Genomic DNA, 25,993 nt, shown 5'->3' with positions numbered 1-25,993 from the left:
CAAGAGGATCCTGGCAGAGGATAACTAACAACTCATTTTTTGTGGTATTGAGAGGTTTTCCAGGTTTTGTCAGTTGTTTCTATATTTTTTTGTAATCCCTATGTAAACTGCTTTGCTGCAGGAACTGCTGGTTGCTAGCTCTAAGTTGAAATAAAGCAAAATTATAGATTAACGAGATTGTTTTTAGCACAACTGTTGTTTTGCTGCTCAAGAATTTTCTACTGGCCTGCTAAAGTGGGCATAGTCAGAATGTGCTGTGTGAATAAGCAGCTGTTTATTTTCTTTAGTTCTTGTCCAAGGCCACATGTCTTTATTTAGTGTTCACTATTCAAACGCTGTCTTGAATGCTGAATTTTGTTTTGCATCATGAATCACATCCTTACAACATCTGAGTTACTCATGGATAGCTATTACATTTATCTTCATAGATATATTCATTCAATTCATTACTGAGAATTTATAGCTGACCTTAAGGTAACAGTATTATTACTACTTTTTTTTAAAAGAAGTTAGTTATGGCTCCATTGGTATCAAAATTATGTATGAATCTTTGGGTGCCCAAGCAGGAATGCCTCTTCCTTCAAATTCAGCATTTGGTTTATTGCTTTGGAGTGACATCCACTTAGAGTAGTGAGTGCATAGCATGTCTGGGAAGCAGATCTAGAGCTTCCTTGGCAGCCAGGAGAAAGAGCCAGTGCTGTGACCTGCCTGTATGCTATAGTGACTAACTGAGCAGCATACGGGAACTGTGTGGCTGAGGTTCCAGTGCTCATCTGTAAACTGAGCGCATTTCTTACAGTATTGGTATTGCAATTTCCAGCATCGCTTAGCTTTTAGAAATAAAACCCAAAGCTGAAGGAGTTGATTCCTAAAGAGTTTGCTGGAAGAACCAGGCTGTCTAGGTCATGGTTGCATGAACAGGTAAATTGCCAGAGTGAGTTGCTGCTCCCCATGCATCTTTATCTCTTTGTGTTGCTGACAGCTTGGCAAGCCAGTTAAACACAGCTGCAGAAAGCATTACAGCTTTTTCTTTGGTGTTGCTTTCCTATGCTGTGCTGGTAAGGTAAATTGGTATATGGATGTCAGCACCAGTGCTGGGAGAAATGCACTAGAAGCAGGAGGACTTGTGTATGAGAAATTAATGTAGAACTCTTTCCTCTCTCCTCCAAGGATTAGCATCTGTGAAGCCATATCCTTAAGACTCTTTGGTAGGTAGTTGTTCCAACTTAGCTTTTATTCTTAATTGCAGGTTTCTTGCTTGTTCTAAGCTGGTGTGTCTTGATGCATTTCAGACTGCAGTACTTTGGCTGATGCTGACTGGTTATATGTTCTAGTTTCCTTTCTTGCTCTTCTGATTGGTTGTACAGCCATGGAATGAGCTGATACCAAAACTGTTATTTTACCTGCTGTTGTTTTTCAGACGAATGAGAAGCTGATACAACCTGTAACAATTGGGCCAGTACAAAGATAGGATGAAGAATGCACAGCTACAGCTAAAGATGGTTGTGAACAGCCTGGCATCTTGAGAAACAGTGCTGTGTTTGTTGGTCCAGGGCTTCTCAGCAAACTGCATGTATTGGTTCTCTACTTCCTATCCATACTTGCACAAACTGGTTGCTCCCTCTGTGGTGGACCTATCACAGTGTTTGAGGGAGGAAGAGAAGCTGCCCTTCCTAAGATCCCGTGCTTAGCAGCTCTGACATCATAGCCGTAGCATTCAGAAGGAACAGCAGACAGATAGGTCTTGCTTTTAAATCCAACTTATGATTTGGGAGATTTACAAGAATAGCAATGGAATGGTCGTCCTCCTAGGATTACCTTCCCACTGATTTACCCTTTTTTATTCCAGAGCTGCAAAATATCAGTTCTGTGAAGTGCAATGGCAGAATTCCTGTAGGAGTTTGAAAATCTGCAGTATCCTGTATTTCTCTCTCCAGGGAAATGGCTGAGAACTCACTTCCTCTCCCACCACCCAATGGCTTAAGAGCTTGCTGCTAATGTTGGAAAATTTCAGGCTCCAATTGTTAAGATTAGTTGGGACTTCCAGGTGGCAGAAAACAGGATCTTTCAATGAAAGACGATGGATATTTTATTAATAATAAATAATGCTACCAGAGGAGCTTATAAAAAGTCAGATTGCAAATCTGCTGCTTCAGCTTCACACTACTCAAAGCGTTACTTACATTTAGTTTTTTGAGCTGTTTATCCAAAATGGAATTATAACAGTACTTGTGAAATTCTTGTCTTGGTAAACCTATTGAACAGTTGTATCTGTACGTACTTTGGCAATCTAAATTTAAAACAAGGCTTTCTCTAAGAAGGTCAGTGAAAATACTTTTCTTTTGATCTTGCATCCTTGTGGATGCCTGTGTAGTTCTTCTGTAAGAGAAGTTTTACTGGATGAGTCAGTGCACTGAGTCATAGGCAGCATGAAGCCTGTAGTGCTCTAGACTAACTAATTGGTAACAGTCTCAAATTTAATTAAAGCACAGTTGTCAGCTCTGTTACTGATTGACATCCCAGTAAAACAGTTTGTTTTTGGCAGCTTACATTAATTGTTCTGTTTGTGTGGTTTAGGATCCTCTTAATGTTGAATAGGTCTGCCATTGCTGTTATCTCTGTGCTTTTTGATTTCTATATTGCTCACTTTGAATTTTGTTTCTCATTAGGTAATGTTTTCAGTAATTATGCTCTTTATCATGCCTGGGACTTTACAGATGTGTGGAGTCCTTTGAGGATTTGTTTCTTAGAATTTTCGTCTTTAAGAACAGTCAAATTAGCACAGATGGAAATTTTTTCTCACTTCAACTCCTCCCAAAATTTTGTAAGCAAGATACAAAATTACTACAAAAAAGTAGTAATTGGTGTTGACTTGCAAGTTACGTGTTCAATTGTGATAGTTTTTACTTCTAACATTCATCTTGTACTTTGGTTTAATATAACAGATGACTTCTGTTTATCCCAGTGCATGTCATTTTCTCCAGACGATGATGTGATGATGGTTTCCAGTGACTGGAGGTACGGGGACAAATGGAGTTCCTTTTATTCAGTTTCTTTGTGGGTGATTCTTTCTTTACCTCCTCAAGGAGCTTCAGGGGAAGAGCTGTGTTGGCAGAAAAGAGAGGATGTCTTGAAGCTGTATATCTTTCATTAAAGAAAAACGTTCAGGGTGTTGGGGGGGAAAATTGGGGCTTGATTGTATTTTTATTTTATTCCTAATTACTTCCACTGTTTTGTTTTTATAATCTTCTGGTTCTGTGCGTGACTCCTGGCTTCCCCAGCTGGGAACTGAGGAAGGAAAACTTGAATGACCTGTAATGCTCTATGCAACTGAGTTTCTTACTTTTAAAGCCTTTGAGATAATGTTTCCATATGTGATATATACTGAAGCTTGGATGATGAAGAAATTTATTTCCAGAGACCAAATGAGGAGGTAGAAGGTGTTTTGATTACCTATTAGACTTTTTTTTAATCTTGACCAATTTCTCCTCTCTTTAATATGCTTAGATGTGAAGATCTTTCCAAAGAAGAAATACATTGCTGATTCAGATCAGAAGTACACTTCACCAGAAGTGCAGTTGTTGGGTATCAGCAGCAACAGGTGCTAATGGAAGTGTTACAGAAAGGTGCATTAGGAAATGCTAATTTATCCATCGTGCACCTTTAAGCTTCTGAAAGTAGTTTAAGGATGGTCCTTGAGGGAGAGAAAAGAAGGAAAAACTGTAGGTTGCATTCGTGTTGCATCCATTCTTGACTGACATAGTCTTTTTCATCCACATTTGATCTCTTTTAAAAATGTGTTCAATTCTAGCCCTCTCCCTTCAGCATGATACCCATAGTTCCAATATTTGCATGAAAAGCACTTTCTTTTATTTGTTCTAACTTGATGCCTGATAATATCATCAGGTTCACTGAGCTCTTGTGTTTTGAGATAAGTGAATCATACCATCTGCTCCAGCTGTATGAAAGCAATGTTAATAGTCCTCTGCAGAAAATAGCTGGAGGCTTTGGATGTTGTATTGGACTGGAGACGTGTGTCCTAAGGGACTCCTTTTCCTCCTTTCCTGTCTTGTCCTCGTCTAAACACAGTTTCATGTGAAGCAGTGACTGGAGGTTTTTTCTGGTCTCTCCTAAAATGGTCATAATGCTAACTCTGAAATTTGTTGGTTTTTTAATGTGATTTTTTTTTTTTTTTGTTTCTTTTTATGAATTTCCCTCACATCATCTTTCTCTATGGAATGCAAGGCTTACTTGTAGAATGTCTTAGGTTGGAAGGGACCTTAAAGGGAATGTTCCTGCTATTGGCAGAGTTGCTAACCACTAGATCAGGCTGCCCATCCAGCCTGATCTTGGATGTGTCCAGGCTTGGGACATCCATATCTTCTCTGGGCAGCCTGTACCAGTGCCTGCCATCTAATCCATATTTTCTGTTTTTTAGTTAAAGCCTTTCTCCCTTGTCCTGTCAATACCAAACTGTAAAACAAACAAACAAAAAATCCCCACAAAAACAAACAAAAAAAACCTGGTCTCCCTCCTGTTTATCCCTTCAAATACTGGAAGGCTATGATGAGGTCTCCCTACAGCCGTCTTCAAGCTGGACAAGCCCGGCTCTCTAATCTTTCTTCATAGGAGAGTTGCTCCGGTCTTTTGATAATTTTTGTGCCCTTCTTCTGGGACCCACTCCAACAACTCCACATTATTCTTGTGTTGAGGGCCTCAAGCCTAGATGGAGAACTGTGGTGGGGGCCTTATGAGAGCAGATCAGAGGAGGAGTCAGCTCCCTCTTCCTGCTCTCCAGTCCTCTTGATGCAGCCCAGGATACCATTGTTCTTCCAGGCTGCCAATGCACACTGCTGGCTCCTGTCAGCCTTTCATCTACCCGTATCCCCAGGTGGTTCTCCCAGTCTGTAGACATATCTGGATTGCCCACATCCAAGTACAGCACCCCGCTCTTGGCCTTGTTGAAGCTCATGCTCTAAATGGCATCCCTTCCTTCTGTCATACCAAGTGCACCACTCAGCTTATTATAGTCTGCAAACTTGTTGATGCTGCACTCGATCCCACAGTTTACGCCATTGGTAAAGATGTTTAAGAGCCCCTGTCCCAAGATGTACACCTGGGGAACACTACTTGTCAGCAGCTTCCATTTGGACACAATCCTCTGCCTATGATCGCCCAACCAATTCCTTATCCACTGAATAGTCCAGTCTTCAAATCCATTTCCATGTCTTTATCAAGTTCATGCCTAATGGGAGTGATGTTTTTCCCCTTTTCTAGTCATCAGTGATTTCACCTAATGGTCATGAGTTTTGGAATATGAGGAAGAGTGGCTTGATATCTGATGCAAGTCATTCTCAGCCTTCTTCCTTTTTAAGGGATTTCCTCCTGCATTTGTTGCTTTTCTTTCTTTACCTTGATTTTTACCTAGCTCCGTTCCTCCTCCTATAGCAATTCTTGCTCCACTACTTGTATGCTTATTCTCTGTTGAAGTATATACTGGCTTGGTTTTGATTGTTAAAAACATAGTATGTTTTTAAAAGGAATTTTTAATAGGTTTATACTTTTTTTTTTTTTAACATTAAACTATCTTAAATATGTCAGTGTCTGAAGACACGTCTTGAATGTAGTCACCAAGTTATTTATTCTAGGAACTCAGGATAAACTTAAAATTAAGGCAAACTGCAGCATACTGGAAAAGATCTCTTTAAATTTATGAGAAACACTGAAGATCTGAAGCAAAGCTTCTACCTCCTTACAGTCACTGAAGAGAAAAAACTGGGGGCACCCGGTTTCTAAATAGAATGATATCTGATAAGTTTTCCATTTCATCTTAACTTTTCTTGTTTCTTGTAGAAGACCCTGGTAAAGGTTTCTGTTCTGAACTCTTGAAATTCTGCTTTTTAAACTCAGTAATTTAGTGACTGCCATAACCTGTTTTGTACCTTAACAGTGGTAGTAGCATGTTCAGAGATGAAGTTATGTGATGTGATGGCAGTAAATGGCTTCTTTTTGAAGATAGCCAACACTGTGTGAGCAGCAATGCACTATGTAGTTTCAACTGGTGATAGTTTCCTATTCCTGTTTTGTACAAACAATCTTTACACAGAAATACCCATGTTTTTGGTTTTTAGTTTCTTGGACTTTGTGCTAAGCTATTGCTGGTCAAACTCAGTCTATTCAAAACTGGTACATTGAAGATGAATAAATCAGACTTCTGACTGGTTAATGGGGCTTTCGCGTCTCAGTACAAAAGTCCAGAGCATCTTACCAGTGGTAGGAATTTCATTTTCTCTGCAGAGGGGAAATAATTGAGAATATTTTCATATACTGTTTAATAAGTGTTTTTCTGTTGAAGACATTGTGTCCTACGTAACACAAGCAAGTAATTAATGGTATCTTTTACCTCTATAATTTCATGTAGTATTTAAGTGAAATACTTGTGGATTGTTTTCTGCGTGCACTGAGGTTTTCCATGTTATTGCCAATGGTTTTGCCTTGCTATGGTTATCTTGTACTAAAATTATACAAAGTTCTTTAAGATTACATAGTTTTTCTAGTCAGGTTTGGAAAAAATGATCCTTAAATGACATCAGAAGCACTATTCTTGAAGTACATGTTAATCTCTTGTCTGCTGGTAGAGAATAACTGGAGAATTAAGATGTAATTTCAGCAACCGTTATGCAAGAGTTCTCTCTTGTTGACCTGACCGTATCGAGCAAGCACAAATAAGTGCTCAGAGCATGCTAGAGCTGGCATTTAGAAAACCTGGAAGATGAAGTTTAACACCTACTGAGGCATGAAACAAACAAGTAAGGTACCAATTGTAGAGTCATTTCAGAGGCTGTAGTAATATAACAAACAGTTCAATAAGGAGAACTGGAAACATGCTCTTAGCCCAGTGATCTTTATGGCTTTGTAAAGAGCTCTCCTGACTGACTTTAAAATGTCTTTATTTTTCTCTCAGCAAGTCAGATTGCTTGCAGTAGGTTGTAATAATATATTGAAATAAATGCTGTAAGTATAAGAGTGGAATGCTAGGCACAAGTTATCAAAATCAACTATCCGGTTATTATGGTGAGCATTAAAAACTTGTTAAAACAGTGATTCTTATCACCATGAATGTATGTCCGTCATGTAATTGGGTTTGAGTTACGAGTTACCAGCCCAACCTAAATTTTTCAAATGTTTATATGATATTTTTGATGAAATACACTTTGGATAAAAGTATATAAATGATAAGTGATGGTTTTGGTCAGACACTACAATACTGTTCTATGAACCTCCCAGGTTTAAGCATTGTAACCGAGATGCCAAGCATCAGACACGTGTGAGAACATGCCATCCTCAAATGTGTATGCATCTGTCATGCTTGAAAAATTATTTCCTCTGGAAATTGCTTCCATCCTGCTTAGTGAGGTTGTAGAGTGAAAGCAAATGGATGTGGATATGCTCAGTTGATTTAGCAAGTTGGATTACACTGGTACACTGACTTTCCTTAAAAATAAATTTTCATTAGTTTAGCTCTACTTGGCTCTGAGCGGCTAGACACAAATATAAGCTCTATTTCTGAATGCAGAATGAATTCTTGTGTGTGACTTCTGGGAAATAACTGATTGCCTCCAATCATGGGCTAGTATTCTTCTGTTTACATCAATAAACATGAAAATAGGTTTTTTTGTTGTCTGTTTTTTCGCTTTTGCAAGTATAGGAGTCTCCTCTGCAATGCTAACGACATATGTGGCATTCATGGAACAAATGGTACTTGAGCTTTGCTTTCAGAAGCAACTATTAAATCTTACCTGTGAAAACTACTGCATTTTATTGGCTGAGTTTAAATGTGAATGCTGGAAGAGCAGAAAGGCTAGATGTAATGTTCCTTTTACAACAGCTTTACTTGGTAAACGCCCTACAGTTTATTAATTGGTGATATTCAATAAATTCTTGAGCTGACAAGTTTTGTTGTAAATACCTATTAAATCTTATGCTTTCAAAACCTGAATCTTACTCATATTTTATCTTGGTTGTTACCAGTTTTTTTTTTTCCATTTTTTTTCTTTGTGATGCCACATCCACTCCTCTTATAACATGCTACTACAGGTAGGACTTTCCTCATAAACAGAGCTTCTTGCCAGGATGTGAAGTTAAGTATGCTGCCTCTTTGCAGCTCTTGGCAAGAACTTGCAATAATATCTGTTGGAATGTGATAGTATTGGTTGAAATGCAAGCAATTAGTTTAACAACTCTGATGTAAAATACAGTTTATGTTGCGCTTAATGTGCTTGTTTATTCTTTTTGTAATTAACATCTGCAAATTTTTTTTTGGAAAATAAAAACAGTAACACAAAACCAGGTTTGCCTGGCTTAGTCATGACACTGCATGCTGTGATCCCTAGCATTGTGTGCTATCTTAAAATACCTCAGTAATACAAGTAAGGATGCTTTTTGCCTCAGTGGTGATTACTCAGAACACAAATTATGGACGCATGTTATTTTTCAGTGACTGATGTCAAACGCTGCAAGCAGGTTAAGCAGTTTTTAATGACAGTAGTTGCATGTTGCCAGTTAAGTCTTTTATTCATACTGAACTAGCTGCAGAGGTGCAACAAGAGACTGGAAATTCCTGGAATGCAATCGGTGCCTTCGTTAATCAATGGACTGCATGAAAACTGTATTTATACTTGGTTTTTAAGCTTGTTGTTTTTGCCAGTGCTGCACGATAAGACTTTTCTCAGGGTCTCTGTTGTGTTTTGATTGCTGTATTAATGAAGAGTATTAAAGTAAATAATAAGTCATACTAGTCTCACTAGGAATTTGAACTCATATTTGTGGTAGGAAATTAATCTAGTTTTAATTGCCCATGAGTCTGAAGTATGTTCCTTTTTGTAAAGCTGTTCTCACATAAATATAAATCAGTAGCTGGCTGTTCTTTAATTATGTATTACAGTATTGTACCTGCATACTCTATGAGAATGTGAGCATCTCAAGTTACGGTGTATTGGAGGTCATTAAATCTTCCCTGCTTTATGAAGTTTAGTAGCAGTACACTTCTAATTACTGAAAAATGCATGTTTGTGCTGCTTGTTTTAGAGTGGCTATGTTTAGCTACAGAAAGGCACTCACTCCCTTTGTAAGTAACTCCATAGGGATTTTGACAGCACGGAGAACAATTCTCATAAAGCACTTGCCAAAAAATCACAAAAGTATTTTTAGAAAACTGTCATTGCAAATAATTCTGAGATGTTCTAGTGTAAAATCAGAAAGCTTATCATAATTACTGGATAATATTTTTTGTGTTTCAGAAATATGTAGCTGTATGCTACTATGATCCAAAAAAAATACTGTGTTAATATAATGAAAAGATCGTTGATCTAAGTTGTATTCTCAGTAGCAGCCTGTTTTCTTCCCTCACTGCTTTACACTTAACTTTCTGTTGTGCTTTAACCTGGCAGGTAACTAAGCACCATTGTTTGCTCCCTCCCTCCCTTCCTAGTGGGATGGGGAGAGAATAAAAACAAACAAACAAAAGAACAAAATAGAACTCGTGGGATGAGATGAAGCTATTTACTAATGCAAAAAAAGTATAATAGTAATGACTACATATATGTCTGAATGTATGTAACAAGTGATACACAAGCAATTGCTCATCACTCACTGACCGATGCCCTGCTAGCCCCCCAGTAAGCGGAAGAGAGCCATTTCCTTCAAAACTCTCCATTTGTGGGATATGATACAGTATGGAATATCCTTTTGGCCAGTGTAAGTCCACTGTCCTGATTCTGTTACCTCCCATTTCCTTGGCCTCTTTCCTGAAAATTTCTTTGTGCAACACTGCTTAGCAGCAACCATAAACATCTGTGTATTATCAGCATTGTTTTTGTCCTAGAACCAAAACATGCCATCATACCAAATGCTTTGAAGAAATAATTCCACCTCAGCTGAAACTAAGACCCTTATTTCCTCTTCAGCTACAGGTTATTTCCTCTTCAGCTACAGGTTATTTCCTCTTCAGGTTATTTATGCTAAAAATGCTGTAAAAACTATGGAAAGGATGTTGGGGCCAAGAGGCTTTCAGAATATACCTTTTATTTTCTTTAGGTTGTCAGTTGTTAGTCTTAAGTGTACAAAACCTTACTACTTTTTAGCGATCACTGTAGGATACTACAACGATAAAATAATATTTGTGCTGTTGATGCCATGCTGCAAATATCACTATGATATAAGGTAGGAATTTGAGTTTCTTTCTGAAATGTATCATAAGCAAGGCTGGTGGTTGAGTTGGTGGAATCTGACTTCTGGTGGTGTTTTAACTCTGCTCTAAAGAGAGTATCTGTGCTTTCTGTGACTTCTTCAAATCCAAGTAAATCTTCAAATAACTCAAACATGGCGTGGTCAACCAACAATAAAAAAAAAAAAGTATGCAAAAAATAGTTCACTGTCATAGCATACCGAAACTTTCAATAAATCACACTATTAGCTGACATAATTAGCATCCAGTGCAAAAATGGAGGGCATCAACCAGTGTCAGGGGAGACCAGAAATCCATTAGGGCATAGTAGTCTCCAGCAAACTTCTATTGCTGAAGACAGCCCATGCACAATGCATCCTCTACACTGGTCTAAAACATTCCTTTTTATAACCCTTAATCTATCTCCTTGCAGTCTGAGGTGGACATTGTCAACTCAGTGCTCAACAGGCCTTGTGAGAGCAAATGCTCTTTGGTAGGTTCACTTGAACTGGTTGCAATAAGGGTACACATGTGTTGCACAGTTCCTCAAAAACTGCTTCTAATGATCTGTTTGACTCATCAACCCAGCCATGTAGAAATATAAAGGGATCTCCATGCTCTGTTCTAGTGTAGTACTGAACTGTGAGTATCCTGTTCAGGAAGCAAGAAGTCAGCAGCTGTGGCCTTTTCAGGGCCATACTGAATGCACACAGTTCTTAAGCACAGCTTGTTTGAGACAAGAGATGGGTAACAGAGGAGCTGGAGGACAGAGTTGTTGTTGCTGTTAAGGTGCCTGTTAAGTAATATAACAAATAGCTTGACTTTGCTTGACCAGCTGTATAATTCTTTAACAAAGGAAGAGGACTAGCTATAGAGTATATAACATTTCATTTGCAAGTTAGCTGAGCTTCAGTATCCTGAGGAGCAGAGTTAACTGTGACTCATTGATTTCCTTCCTCCCGATTCTCCCCTGCTCCCCAATTCTGTGTGTATGTGTGTGCATTTTAAAAATTAAAAGCACCCTAGGGAACTTGGAATTTTGAGTGCATGAAATCAGTGAAAATCAGAAAAAGAAAGGATCAGGGTAGCAGCACAAACCATGTAGTCTTTCCAGAATGCATACTCTGACAAAGACTTGAATTTCATGACAACGCTGTTCAGAGAGTTTCAGTAGGCGCTGCATGTTTGCAGCTTAGCTGTTGACCTGATACTCTAATGTGGTGGATTTGTCTCTACAGGGAGTATATGGGATATGGTGGTTCTGTTGTTGGTTTTTTTCCCTTCTAAACTGTATGAACAGAACCTTTTGTGTTGAAAACAACACTTCATGTAGTTTGGCAGCTAACCTTTTGTTAGAAGTGACAGATGCGGTGCAACTTTAGGTTTCTGCTTATGGAAATTAAGGCCCTCATCTTTGGGTGTTGAGTTTTAGAAGGCTTTTTTGATGTACTTAAATATGACTTCTGAAGGATAAAATTTAACATTCCCTCATAGAGGGAGAGAAATGATCTTTAAGTTGATTCTTGGTGAAATTGTTAACAATCTCATTTCGTGAATAATGTTAAAAAACAAATAGCAGATCACGCTCACTCAGATCACTGCTTTTTGACTTCCTCTTATAGAAAACATATTTGAAGGAGTTTGAAATGATAGTTTGTTTTGAAATACCCATTACTTAATCAGGGAATGATATATGAAATAATAATACTGAATGAAATAATAAGAGGAAGAATAAGAATTGTAGTGCAGTTGAATTGGTAGCTGTGCACAATTCGTGATCTCATATTTAAACTTCAACCAAAGGTGAGTGAATAAATAATTTATTTCTGAGGCATTTATTTGCTTGAGAATACCTTGGTGATATTTTGACAGTAACTGAGGTATAGTACAATCAAATGGGTATGTATCTATATTAAGCTATTTAAATAGCGAAGTTTAACAGAAGGTCTGCTACCAATAATTATTATTTATAGTGCCACAAAGCTACATAACTATTATTTAATGATACGAGAACATCTGTGAGATTTGTACATGCTATAAGTTTTCAAGCATGTTACTCCAAACAGAGTTGTAAATTGAGTCCAGCCATGAACTTCAGTTGACAGGGAAAAGACTCCATATGTCTTTCAGATGAAAAATGATCCTACTTCCATTAGTCTCTTTTTAAATAGATTGTTTATTTCAATAGTAAGATGTTCCAAAGTTAGCACCAACGTTTTGGATTGTTTTGTGTAATTGAGCTGGTGTAAATGACTCTGCCCCCACACGTAACAAATAGATATGCAAAAGCACCACAATTAATATATATGTATTTCCTTTTGTAAATATCAGTTTAAATAAGTTTTAAAAGAAATATATTTAATTTTTATGCAAGTGTTTTCACAAGTGATTAAGAGAAGTAGTTTAGCAAATTTGAGGTTCTCTAATTTTTTGCACATATCGATCATCATAACTTGTTCAGGCACAATTGTAGGAGTAAATTAAAATGCAAAATGATACCTGAAATAAACTCTCGAAAGAGATGTGAAGTTACTTCTTTGTTGCCACTGATAATCCTATACCTTAATAGCGCCTTGTAAATTATTCAGATTTAAAGTTTATCTTCTGGTATTTATTTCCATTTTCTTCACTGCCGTTCATAAGGCACACTAAGAAAAGACTGCCCTAAACTTCATTCTGTTTTTCTGTTATATTGGTCATAGAAACGATCTGTCAAAACCAGTCTGACAAATGTTGACATCTTGCATCAAAAGCGATGAGTTGCACAGCAAGGATTTTCTACATATTCATCAAATAGCATCTTTTTAAGGCTCTTGTTTAAAGTTCTCCTGTACTTTATAGAAAATAACTTTAAAAATACTTAAGAGAAAGGTCACAGCCCGTATGGGGGGGGGGGGGAAAAAGGGGAACTGATGATTGGCCAATTAAGCTTCAAAATACAAAACATTTGAGATTTTTTTTGTGGTTGGAAGGTAGGTGCTGCAAGAAAGGCACATGTTGAATACCTGCATGATAAATGTTGTAGGGGAGATGGCTGTTTTTCAGCAATGGAGAAAAAAAAAATACAAATGAGAATACAGAAATACTATGCCTGGCTTGCATTTTGAATTACAGCAGTCAGGATATCCAAACAATGTTTCTAACATGGTTGTTTTTTGAAAACGATGTCATTGTGTGCACTGCCATAATGTGATTAAAATCAGCAGTTTGTGGAAATACTTATAACACACTTGAACTGAATGTGCTTAGGTGGTGACCTGGAAAAAAAGGGTAGGAATACATGGCATACATTATCCTGGTAATGAACAGTTTCAGCAGCTGTTAAGGTTCAGATCTGATACTGGTGTGAGAGGAGGAAGAAAAACAAAAAAAACAAAACAAAACAAAAAAAAAAAGAACCAAACAAACCAAAAACTTCTCTTCAAAAATGCCTTGCTCTACAGAACAGCATTTTCCCCATTTCCCAATTTTCTTACATAAACACGCGAAATTGAACCTAATGTTGTCTCAGAACAATTGTATTTTCTGTTGATTAAAAATCACATTCTGTGTGGTTTGGGCAGTGTGGGAATACTTCAAATCTCGTTGGTCCCAGAAATAGCCTGTTTCACGTGAAACTAACCTCTCACCTTGTTAAGGGTCTGTGAACTCATAGTGCTCTATGGTACGTGGTGGTTCAGCTTCTGCTGGGTGAATTAATTCTCTGTGCAGTGAATAATGTATGTACACGTTAAAGTATGTATGTGTCCATGAGAGGAAAGTGTTCACTTCAATTTTTGAGCATAGTTGCAAATTAATTTCGACAGGATACATTATTTGTTCTTTATTGACTCAGAAGGCTAGTTTTATTCTAATAATTTTATGTGAAATTATCAAACTGCATTTCTTTAATTGTTTGTGCTCATTTCTAGGAAAGGCAATCTATCTGTGAAGGTTGTCTAAAATTGATGCATGTATTCTGTGCGTAAAACTGAGCATTGACTGGGTGTGGAGGGAGTCATAATGCTTTTTTCCTGTCATTATGTTTCTGCATGTTGCAATGCAAGAAGTTTGTTTCAAGTATGGTAGGTTGCATATATATATATCTATATATCTATCTATATATATATATAGTGTATATATATATATACGTATATATGTGTGTGTGTGTATATGTTCTGAAGATGTTTCTTGATCAAGTTGGGCAGTTGCCTTAATTTATGGGTATATATACCCATAAATTCCTGGTTTTCTGAGGTGCATGATAGTCATATGTTGTGAAGCATTTAGGTGACACAAAAATGAACCAGAATTGAAGAAAATCCTCTACAGTTTGAATGCTTGCTTATTTGTTTGTTTTTTTTCCATGATATCTCAAAGAATGTATCAACAGGTGTTTAAAAAGGCCTGAAATGCTTGATCCGTAATTCCAGAAAGTATTGGATTTTAAAGCAAAAGAGCCTTTTCTCTCATGTTCTGAAGTATTGACCAGATACATTTTGGAACTGGCAGTGTATGCCCATTCAGTGAAGCTTCCATTGATCTTCAGTTAGAAGTTTGGAATGGGCTGAGCCACATACATACATTTTTCTCAACAGCTGTTACTTTTAGCTTGGAAGAAGGAAATTACAAATCAGAACGGCTCTAAAATTAGTATATTTAAATTGTTTTATTCAACAGTGCCATTTTTAAAAAATAGTTCTTACTTCTGCTATTAGAAGTGTGTATATGTATATGTGTTTATACGTGAGCCTGCATTAGCTGTCCCGTTGCAGACAGGGCACTTGTTTTCACTCCTAGAGATTCCCTTTCATTCTTTGTGCCTACCAATCTTGAGGCTTGTTCCAATTCTGTGTAAATAGAGGCTGGATGTTCAGAGCTGTCATTCAGGAAGCCCCCCTTCTAAAAGCAGTTAGCAACAGTCTTCTGCCAGAAGTCCATCGAGGACCTTGCACAATCTCAGTCCAGCCTTGCAGTCTGTGTCAGCTCTCCATCCTTTTCCTCAGGATGATTAAGTTCTGTTTTGTGCTGTGCTAGAGCAGAATCCTTACTTTTAGAGGCTTGGAAAGAAATATAGTCAAGTTTGGATATATTTTTTTCCTTCCTTCTAAGCATCGTTTTCATTTTCTTTCCATGTTCATTGCAACTATCGGTTAAATGAGATTGGTATCGACAAAGATCAGGACTGAGAAGCAGTTTACAATTTTGAGTTGAGTTTGTTGAGGTAGATGTTGAGATTTGTTTAAAGAAAGGGAAAAGAAGCAATTAATGAACTGTTTTCCCACTGTGAACCTATGCCTAAACAACAGTCCATGTGTTTTATATCAACTCTAGTATTTTTTCCAGATTTTTTTTAGTGTTCTTACATTAACTCATGGCTTTGCAGTAATTATTTGTAAAAAGAAAAAGTCATCAAAACATGTAACTGATCAGCTGTTACTGGTGGTGAAAGACACATCCTTGTAGAATTCCTTATCACTCTCCTCTTTAACTCAGATTTCTACTTACATCTGTATGAAGTAGTTCTTGTATCCTGAGAGTTATTAAAGCTGTAAGCTGAGGTAAAAGGCGTTTGAACAAGAGGTCGGATATATTTGTGCTTTAATGTGCTTAGAGTTGATATTTGAAAAATAAAACAGAGTGGAAAACAACTTGTGTTGTGACAATGAACAATTTCTATTGTGAGTAACAAGGAAACTCAGACAAGAAGTTTAGAGAACATGACTCATCACAGAAACACTGGGAGAATGAAGAAGCAAAGATGTCTTGCAGTGTGTTGGTGATTTTTGTTTATAATAAAACTTTTCTTGGGATTGTTTTTCCCACAAAAAGTGCTTACTTAGATACCTACCAATGGTGTCTGGCGAGACGATAATAAATTACGTATTCATTAGCAGTAACAAGCATCTCCATTTAAAATGCAAGCTTGACCTTTTTCATTCATTTCAAATGTAGAGGCTGTATTATTGTGGCAAATGCTGGCTCGATCCCACTCAGAGAGATGGGTGGAAGCCAATATGAGTGTTGTGGCCCAGTCGTGAGTGATTTGGAACACGCCGGTGAACAGTGGCTGCCTTATCAGGCAGCTGTGTCACTGTATTCTTCAGGTAACAGTTCCTTCTTGTGAACTTTATTTTTTTTAGAATACTCAGTATCCAATATTTCAAGAAAAATTATTGGATTTTGACATTTGATGTGTCAACTGCCTGGAGGTCTGCCTTCATTTTGCTTGTCTTTCTTCAGCCAATAAATGCCAGACATTTTCATTTCATCTGAAAAGTCAGGTAGTGTAACATGGATGCTAGGTACTTCAGTTCAAACAAGTTGGTACTCTGGTATTTTTTGTGGTATTTGCTTGTTTCAAGCCTGTAAAAAGTGGAGAGAGTGTAATTTATTTCCAGACCAAATGTGTTAAGCACTGAAAAGATGCTTATTTGGTGATTGTTAATATTCTGGAAATATGGAGTGTAGTGAGTGAGGGACTGCTTTGGCTGTGGCTGTGATCCCAGTTGTGGCAGTAGGAATTGTGGATCTACTTCCCTTCTTTACCTTCCTAAGTAAACTTATTTGATTCTAATTTATTGCTTGAGAAGCTCAGTTTTGAGTGGAAAGCCCTCCAGCAGACACATTTCACTGCTAAAATATTATATTCATATATAATATTGACACAGTACTGGGAAAGCGTATATTGTTTCTAAGTTATTTTTTCTTTTCCTCATATTTTAAACCTTGCGTTCATTTTGTTTTCCTTTCTGAAAAGGGCTGAAAATTCTTTCTGAACATTCTTGGCTTGGCTTTTTTGCACTTCAGGAAGCACATTCTTCCTGTTATAACAGGATAACACACACTGGGGGCAGAGAATATGGTCTTTATTGGTAGAGGATGAAAAAATAGTAGATAAACAGGAATAGGGGTTAAAGAGAAAGTATTATGCAGTGCATGTTCATTCTTTTGGGAATAATGGGCTTCTAGCTTTTAGAAGAAATTCACGTTATCTGTTGGAGAAGGTCTTGTTTGTACCAGTTAATTTTTAGTATCACTCCTTGTCCATCAAGCATGTACAAGTTGAGACCAGATTTGTCTGGGCTGAGAGGCAAATGGCTGGTCTGTCATGTAGTCAATGGAAAGGAGAGAGGCCACTGATGAAGAACTCCTGGGACAGAAACCTGCTTGGTGTGGTATTTCAGAAACCAAGAAATCACAGATCAGAAGTTACAAGCTTTCTCACCAGTTCTAGTATTTTGCGTATTTTTAAGGTAGTTTCAATTTATGAATGCCACGTTTGAGTTTAAATTTCCTATTTTTTTTCCAGTCTCCTTTTGTTTTGTCATACAGGTAATTGCCGCTGGGTATAGTGGAGTAAATTTTACTTGATGAAAGACATAATCATAAGTGGAGTTGCAGATGAATTCGGTCATAGTGAAATGAAGTGCTTCAAAGATATTTATTAGGAGATAACTTGGCAGTGAGAAGTCTTGTATTAAAAAAAAAAAAAAGGAAGATGAATTTCTTGTATCTGTATAGCTATCTTAGAGCCAGCTAGTTGTAAAATGAGGGCTATAAAGTTTTTGTTTGGTGCTATCTGTATGTTGCTGAAAAGCCAAATGGTTTCTAAAATGTACAGTCAAAACCGATTATGAAATTCCCAAAGGGAGCTCTGATGGGGCTATCATAACTTAACAATGGAGTGGTGAGTCACTGCAGGAATTCATCTAATAAACTTTCCTTGTATTTATATGGCCATGAGAGTAAAACTGTATTTGATTAAAAACTACTAGACGAGAGGGGGAGAGGAGATGAAAAACGAAGCATCTTGCTTCTGTTTCAGGCATAAAAAATGAATGAAGTATATATATTATACTGCTTTATATATAGATGACATGAAAATATAGCACAGGCAGTGACTTAAAATCTGATCAGTCTCCAAAGTAGTTGTGTTAGCAATAAAAGCAATTCAATAGGCAATCTTAACATGATTATTATTTTTTTTTTTTTAGGTTTCAGATGCAAAATGTTGCCAGATTATGAGGCATCTATATTAGGTTCTAGCTTTCCATTGTAGATATATGTACCTCCACTTTTCCAAGACTATCCATAGAAGGTCTAGAAGGCCTTTTTTTTTTTTTTTTTTTTTTTTTTTTTAAACCTTAACATTATGTTAGGATGTACTTAATTTAGCCTTAGAAGATCAGCTAGGATGCCAAGAATGCTTGCTCCTACTCCATCAATGCTGGTGATGCGGTGTTTTATTTAGTACCATGTCCTGCAGTCACTTCTACTTGAATCAGAGCTGTAGCCTCTTTTGTGTTGAGATCCCAGTTTAAAGATCTTGTTACAGGTGTCAGCAGTTGCTTAAAAGTTTGGTCTTTTACTTGTTTTTTATTTTTTTGAAGAGCAATATAGTTTAGTGAGCCCATGTTCATTCACAGTGAATGCTTGCGTGAATTCTTAACTGAAGCTTTTAGATGCTGTCACTGTATTGAGAGCGTGTTATTTGTGCCATGGTACAATGATCCTTATCTTTTCTTTCGTCTGCCAGTATGAATTTTTTGCTTCTGTATAAGATCTCTATGGATTGTTAATATTCAGCATGCACAAGGGGTTTCCCAAGCTACAAGTTAATCAGACTTTAAATTAGTGAAAGCAGAGGCACGTGTTTGTGAGGAGAGGTGAGATTGTTAAGCAGAATAACAGCCAAGTATTCTTAACTGACACGAGGCACACAGTCTTCATAAATTCCTTTGGAAGGTGTGAAAACAAACAAACAAAAAAGCAGTGTTAAAAGCATCATCTGAATATTGTTTAGATAACCAAAATTGTCTGGATATATAGTTATACAAAAAAAAAAAACCCTACCTCTAACTTCATAAGTTCTGATATTCAAACTTTATAGAACAGTGGACATAGACATAGTGAGACTTACTAGTGAGAGAGAAGAAGCAAGAGGTCAAATCTGTGCAGTATGTCCTAGAGTACACCAAAGAATAACTCAGTGTTTGGAAAAAGAACAAGTAATAAACAAGTTGATAAGCCTGTCAATGAAAAGAGACTATGTTCTAGAACTTCACATTACTTGTAACTTTGTTCCAGACTTCTTATGGAACACATGAATAGCTACTTACTTCTACCTCTTCCTGTGCCTTCCTTGACTCTGGGTGACAGTGCAAGTTTGCTTCAGGAAAGACATTGCTTAAGTTTCAAAAAACTCAAGTGGCACATTTGTAGCTTATGATATCAAATATGAGCGTTTAGTTGCTTTTTTTTTTTTTTAAACAACAAAAAAAAACCCAACAACCACCAAAAAACCAACCCAGATGATGTTACTGATTTTTTTTTTTTTTTTAAGAAGAATTATGACATAAATTGGGTTGTTTTTAATGCCCTCCAAAGTGACGCTGTAGGCTGTTGTATCCATCTATTTTAGGCTGCATAATCTCATGCGAGACATCTGCAAGCAATAGACAAGGTGATTGTAATGTTATAGTGGTGCAGTGCAAAAAATCCACAACAAATGGACCCTTTGAGAAAGAGATGCTCCCTGAAGCTGATTGATAGTGACTGAGCAATATTTTTAGTAGCTTGGAATTGGTGTATGTAAATATTTTCAAAAGCTAGCAAGTTCTTCTAGTTATGATTTAAAAAAAAAAAATCCCATTTTTCTTTTTCAGTTTTGTGAATGCCTAAATAGATTATGGAATCACATTTATGGTAGGGGTATTACGTCCTTGCTCCTTGGTGTCTTGCTCAAAGACGTGATGCTATTGCTCTTGCTTCACCAACAGAGGCATGCTCAACGCAAGTTGAATGCTGCCGGCGTTTTTTAGTGTGCAAAGACTTCAGGAGCTGAGCATACAATGGCAGTTGTAATCCTTATTCACAGGTAAGGAGGTAGAATCAGGTTAAGACTACATAGTGCTGAACTGGGTCTGTCTTCTTGAGGTTTCTTTTCACAACTTCTTTGGGTGCTTCTGGAGAAGTACTTGTTAGAGTTGTGAGTTTTTGAGTGAATCTCAAGTGCCTCAACCACTAGACTGTAAAGTGTATGCAGGAAGAGCTTGAAGGGCTATTCACTTCTAGTCATTAGCTCCTTTAATTTTGAGCAATCAAATCAAATGCTGGGGTTTTTCTTAAATGATTGACTTTTAAGAAGGCAAATCTTTGCTCTCTGAACTTTGTCTTAATTGTCCCAAAGAAAGCATGCAGTACTGTACAGTATCAGTGGGAAAATAAGATAATAAATTCAGGTGGTTTAGATAAGAAATGTCTGAATTTTTGTGATCTGATTTTTTTCCAAGTCCAGCTGACTAGAATAACGATGTGGTAGCATGTTAGCAGTCTGTAAAGTCTTTTTTGTCCTGATAGCTTTTTATCACAACTGCGGATGCAATTTATTAGCTGTTCTTAATTTCATAAATAGTTAGTTTTATTGTTATGAAATTTCTATAATGATCAAGGGATTTCCTTAAAGCTTTTTATTCCAAAAGCTGTTTTTAGAAAACATAAAAGTTTGTGCTTTTTTTTTTTTTTTTTTTTTTTTTTTTTTTTTTTTTTTTTTTCAATTCTGGTCTCCATTGCCTTTGAATTTCCCATTTTATTCCAAGGACCCATTTCCCATTTTATTCCTCAGTTGAATCTCCTTCGTAATTTTTCCCTTAAGAGATACTTTGGGATGGGTAATATTTGAAAGCATTGTTCAGATGAATTCTGTGTAATTTGATTTTCTTCATAAGCGGTTTTTAAAAACTTTCATATAAAAAAAAAAAATAATTGGAGATTAAAAAAAAGTCTGTAATTCACATTGGAGGATATGAAGAATCTGTTCTTCTGGTTTGGTTTAGCTTGCATGGAGTCTAATTTCTGCCCATATGCCAGCAGCAGAGGTCAGTTAAGTCAACTGAGAGGACAGAGTTGTGGGAATTCAGAGATGCCGAAACCAGGAAAGATAGTTTTTCAGTCTCATGTCTACTTTGGTTAAAATATACTGGTATTAAACAATAACTTTTTTGTCCCTAAACTCTAGTATGTTATTCCTAGACTGTAGAATTATTCAATTTTATTCAAAATGAAAGCATAGTCATGCAACCCCTGAAAGTGAAGAGGTAGCTATTTCTGTCGACAAAGTAGCTCTTGACTTCTGAGCAGTTAAGTACCACGGTTGTCAGCCAGAAGGAGTAAGGCCTGCAGGGCAGCTGCTAAAAACAGAACTGCTGTTTTATATATACAAAAGACAAAACACCATTAAATTTTAGCTCGCTTGCTTGTATTGCTCTAGGATTTATTGGCCCAGCCTGCCTTGCTCTGAGGTGGCTGACCATGTCCTAGAAGAGCATCAGGAGCAAAGCTGCCTGGTCAGCCTAGTGGTCAAATGGATCTTGACTGAAGAAACCTCTCTGGAGTGGAGTCTACAGAAGATATGTAGCAGTCTCCCTTCTGTGCAGGCAGATGGCTTTCCCAAGTGTCCTCTTGGATGAATGTGGCTGAGTTAGTCAGTCCTTTGAAGTTAGTTTATTTCTGCATGAGGTTTGATAGTATGAGATAAAAAGTCTTCTGTTTCTGGGTTTTTTTTTTTTTTCCTTTGGTGAAGTTTTGGTCATGGGAATATGAAATGTGTGATCTTACCTGGGACTTTGGGGTTATGAGAGTCTTGTTCCAGGAACTGCATTGTTCATTCTTCCTTAACTTGTACTGAATTCATACCTGTGTCTGGTTTAGTCTGAGAGAATTCAGAATTCCTTGATTGTCTTCAACTTCAGTAACAGAAGATCGTGTCTGGTGTTACTGAAAATTTTCATTTGTATACTGAAAGAAAAAGAATATGATGTATGTATGGGGTAGTAGACATTCCTCAGAAGCACAGAAATTGATGTTGTTTATCAAATGGTACAACTTTAAGCCCTCAGAGTAAGTCACATCTGACAACTGAAAAATGCTTGCAGTTAAGGTAGGTATCCCTTATTATTCTGTATTTGTTATTAGGTGATGTCTTGGTAATCTAAAAACATACCCCAGTACTCTCACACTGAGCCTGAAATCAATACTACTGTCTTCAAAACTTACATTTTTTGCAATAGTTAAGTTAGTCCCAGTTATAAAATGTGTTCCTGCACTGCCATCACACTTTGATCTGTGGTGTAAAACTGCGATATTGTCATTCTTAATATTTATACATCAATCCATCAGCCTTCCTTTCAGATGGTCTTACAAAGCAGATGGTACTGACGACTTCATATAGCCCTACGTCTTAAATATCTTCGTATGGCTCAATACAAGTTGAATCAAGCAGTGAAACTAGTAGCTTTCCTTTAATTCAGAATGAATCTACGACTGACTGGACCAAATGATGGTTCTTTTGTGGATAGGGGGTCCAAAGCCATCCAAATGTTTATTCTGAAGTGATTTTATATTTTGTGCAGAATTGCAAATATAATGGAATCACCAAAGTTGGAAAATATATCCATGATTATCCAGTCCAACTGTCCACCTACCACTAATGCTTCCCCCTAAACCATGTCCCTTAGTACAACATGTAAACATTTCTTGAACGCCTCTAGAGGCAGTGACTCAGTCACCTCCCTGGCAGCCCTTTCCAGGGCTCCATTTTAGGCTTAGTTCTCTTTGATGTTTTCAGCAGTGACTTGGATGCAGGACAGGGAGCGAAGGGCAGCGCTGAGCTCTGCTCTCTGGTGACAGCAACAGAACCCGAGGGAATGGCACAGAGCTATCAGGGGATGGCCCAGTGGGGGTTAGGAAAAGAGCAGTGGGTATGGCGCCGAGCTGCCAGCGTTCAAGTGTTTAGGCATCACTGTCAGATGTAGGGTTTGAGCTTGGGTAGTTCTGTCTGGAGCAAGAGGTTGGACTCAGTAGTTCTTGCAGGTCCCTTTCAGTTCAGGATTTTCTTTCCATCTGTTATGGTTTGCTATGAGGTAATGGTGTTCTCTTCTGTATTTCAGCGTTTCCTTGATATGACGTTTGGAGCCGGAGGTCATAGTACAGCTCTTCTAGAGAAAGCCAGCAACATTACAATATATGCACTGGACAGGGACCCCATGGCTTATAAAATAGCTCAGCAGCTTTCAGAATCTTACCCGTAAGTTGCCTTTTCCTGACTTAAATATGGTTGATGCTGTGTTACTACCTACACAGTTCTAAGATTTCATAATTTTTATGTATACTTTGCAATGCCTTTATGTAGGCATTACATTGTATACTGTACATACCTAATAAAAGAGATGCAGTTTGATTCATTTGTGAATGTTTGCATGCAAGTCTTCTTAAGGTTTTTGTACTAAAATGCATATTTTGTACTTGAAAATTTTAAGCATGTTTCTAGTAGCCAATTTTAAATACAAAATTTGTTTCAAAAGAACCAGTGCTCTGCTTCCTTTGAGATTATCCTCATAGCAAAGTCTTGCTAAAATAAATACTTACTGGTAAATATCTCACAAAAAAAAAAAAAAATAATAATGTAACTTAAGTATGGATCAGTGAATATTTTTCTTCAGGAAAAATTTTAATTTGGTACTATGTCTGTCTTATTGACTTCAGATCCTACTGAACTATTTAATAAGCTACTGTTTCTTTGTAAAGATCATTTACCTCACACTTCAATTTTATTGTTAAGTAGTATTGAATTTGTGAAATGATCAGAGGCTAAATGCTAACTTCTAAGGGCTCTTTTGTTATACAAATCTCTTGTTTCTTTATTTTGTTCAAGAAACAACACAGAGCATGAATATGTTTGTGTACAGGTATGCAGCATGCAGAGATGAATGTACTTTTCATCAAGAGCTAGGTGTTGTTTACATTTCACCAGGAAATGAAAACACGTAGATAGAAAATTAAATAATATAGAAGAACTAAAACTAAAGTTTAGGGAAAGTAAGGGGAGGATGCTTACTGGTGTGCTGAAAACTTAGAAGTATTTATTTCAAAAGAATTTTCCTTATGGAGAAGGAAATCTTTCCAATATGTAGTGAAATTAAAGCAGTGGATAAAGAAACACTTGGTTGTTAATCATATTCTAGGACAGACAGCAATGCTATTCAAGCAATGCAGCTGGTATTCCTCACCTTTTCCAAAAGAAGCTGGTTTCACTGCATTCCTTTCTTCATGTGTCATTGTTAGAGGTCTTGGAGAAATTGAAGGATTTAAGCTAATCTTGCTTCTGAAACTTTTCAGAAACATCTACACAATCATATAATATTAAACAGTCCTCTTGACTTACTGTATTCTTGGAAGTCAAGTATCCTGTGCAAACCTGGTGAGAAGGAAATTTATTTTCCAGATAGATCAGGATATTTTACAAGTGCTGGTTGTTGTTCTGCCAATGATTGACACTGTTCATTTTCTATTTGCAGGATTCACTCTATTCCATATATTGTTGCAGTTGATATAACTTACTGTGGCAATATAATTAAGTAGTTCTTTGAGTTCCTGCTTTTATATGTGAGCTTGTATAAACCTGGTCACTTGGGCTCCAGACATAATGTTATCCACCTTCAGAGATGCAAGTTATCCTTAGAAGGAAGTGGACTCTTAAGTGAATGTTAAACTGTTGTTGAAGTCCTAATGAGTGCAAGATGACTCCATGCCACTTGAATGTATGCTATTAGACAGGGCTATGTTCTCACATGTTTTCCATCAGCTTTCATTTTTCCCACTGGAAAGAAGAGGTGGGTCATTTTTCAAAATGTAAATACATCTTATGATAGCTGACAAATAAGTTAGCCCTCTTAAGATAGAGAAGGTTCATATCTGGAATGTGTTCTTATTATTAATTTGCTTTCCCTGGGACATCAGTTATGTAATGAGTTAAAAGGGAACAGGAGTGATAAGTATATTATTAACAAATAAAAGTCTGTTAAGGTCTGCTTACAAATTGGTTGGAAACATGTTACAAGATTTAGTGCTTTCATAAATCAATTTTCTTTTGTTACTCATACAATTAAAAAAATTCAACCTTTTAATATTTTCTGGATTGTGTTAGAAACATAAAATTCTTCTGAGAGGATTAATTGAAATCTTTGTTGGCACCAATGACCAAGGAATACATCCAGCTGAAATCTTTATCTGTTCAGGTTTACTGTCAATTAATATAGTTCCCTCATTTGGTTCACCAGGCAGGCACAGAAATAGCTGTGCTATCAAAAGAAAATGTTAATAAGTGCATGCAGCTGCAAGCAGAGGGAAATATAGGGCTGTCCCTTTTATAAGAAGCATAAGCATGGATGTAACAGAAGCCCTGCAATGCAGAAGTATAAACTTCTACGTTGTTTAATTTGGGGTTGTTTTTAAGCTCTGTTTAATGTCGCTGTTTTGGGAGAGGTTATTTGACTTACTAAAGTGCTTCACATCTTAGGAGATGACAGCTTAAGAGGAAAAGAAGGCTGTTATGCAACTGTAACTGGTAAAATCAGGTTTTCACTATGTCAGAAATTGAGTGCATTGGACAAATTGAAAGTCATACATCAACCAAATTTTCTGCTGCCATTTTGTCTGTACTTAAACCAGGAACATCATACTTGTTTCATCATTTAATTGAGGATGTTAATATATTCCAGTGTAGCAACTGCACTGTTGGTCTTCAGTCTTGTGGCTTTTGCAACAATGCATCATACCATAAAGAAACAATAAATATTCAGAGTTATCAGTTGTTACTAACTCTGGCTAGGCAACATCACAAATCTTGGTCGAATCTCTCCTTTTTATTTTTAAATGTTTCATCTTCTGTCATTTACTTGCAAAATTATTAAAATTCAAATTGCAGAAATATGCCCACAGATATGGTTG

At 36.9% G+C, this 25,993-nt stretch overlaps 1 protein-coding gene across 4 annotated transcripts in view; it reads left to right on the top strand.

The window, feature by feature from the left end:
* METTL15 (methyltransferase like 15) overlaps positions 1-25,993 on the top strand; it is a 94,572-nt gene that overhangs the window by 15,356 nt on the left and 53,223 nt on the right. For all 4 annotated transcript variants that reach the window (XM_048948264.1, XM_048948263.1, XM_048948262.1 and 1 more), the window contains exon 3: positions 23,155-23,291. In XM_048948264.1, the coding sequence (XP_048804221.1) occupies positions 23,155-23,291 (137 nt within the window). The remainder of the gene's footprint in view (positions 1-23,154; positions 23,292-25,993) is intronic.

Source organism: Lagopus muta, chromosome 6, assembly GCF_023343835.1.
Source record: "Lagopus muta isolate bLagMut1 chromosome 6, bLagMut1 primary, whole genome shotgun sequence".
Lineage (NCBI taxonomy): Eukaryota > Metazoa > Chordata > Aves > Galliformes > Phasianidae > Lagopus > Lagopus muta.
This window is presented reverse-complemented; position numbering and strand designations above follow the sequence as displayed.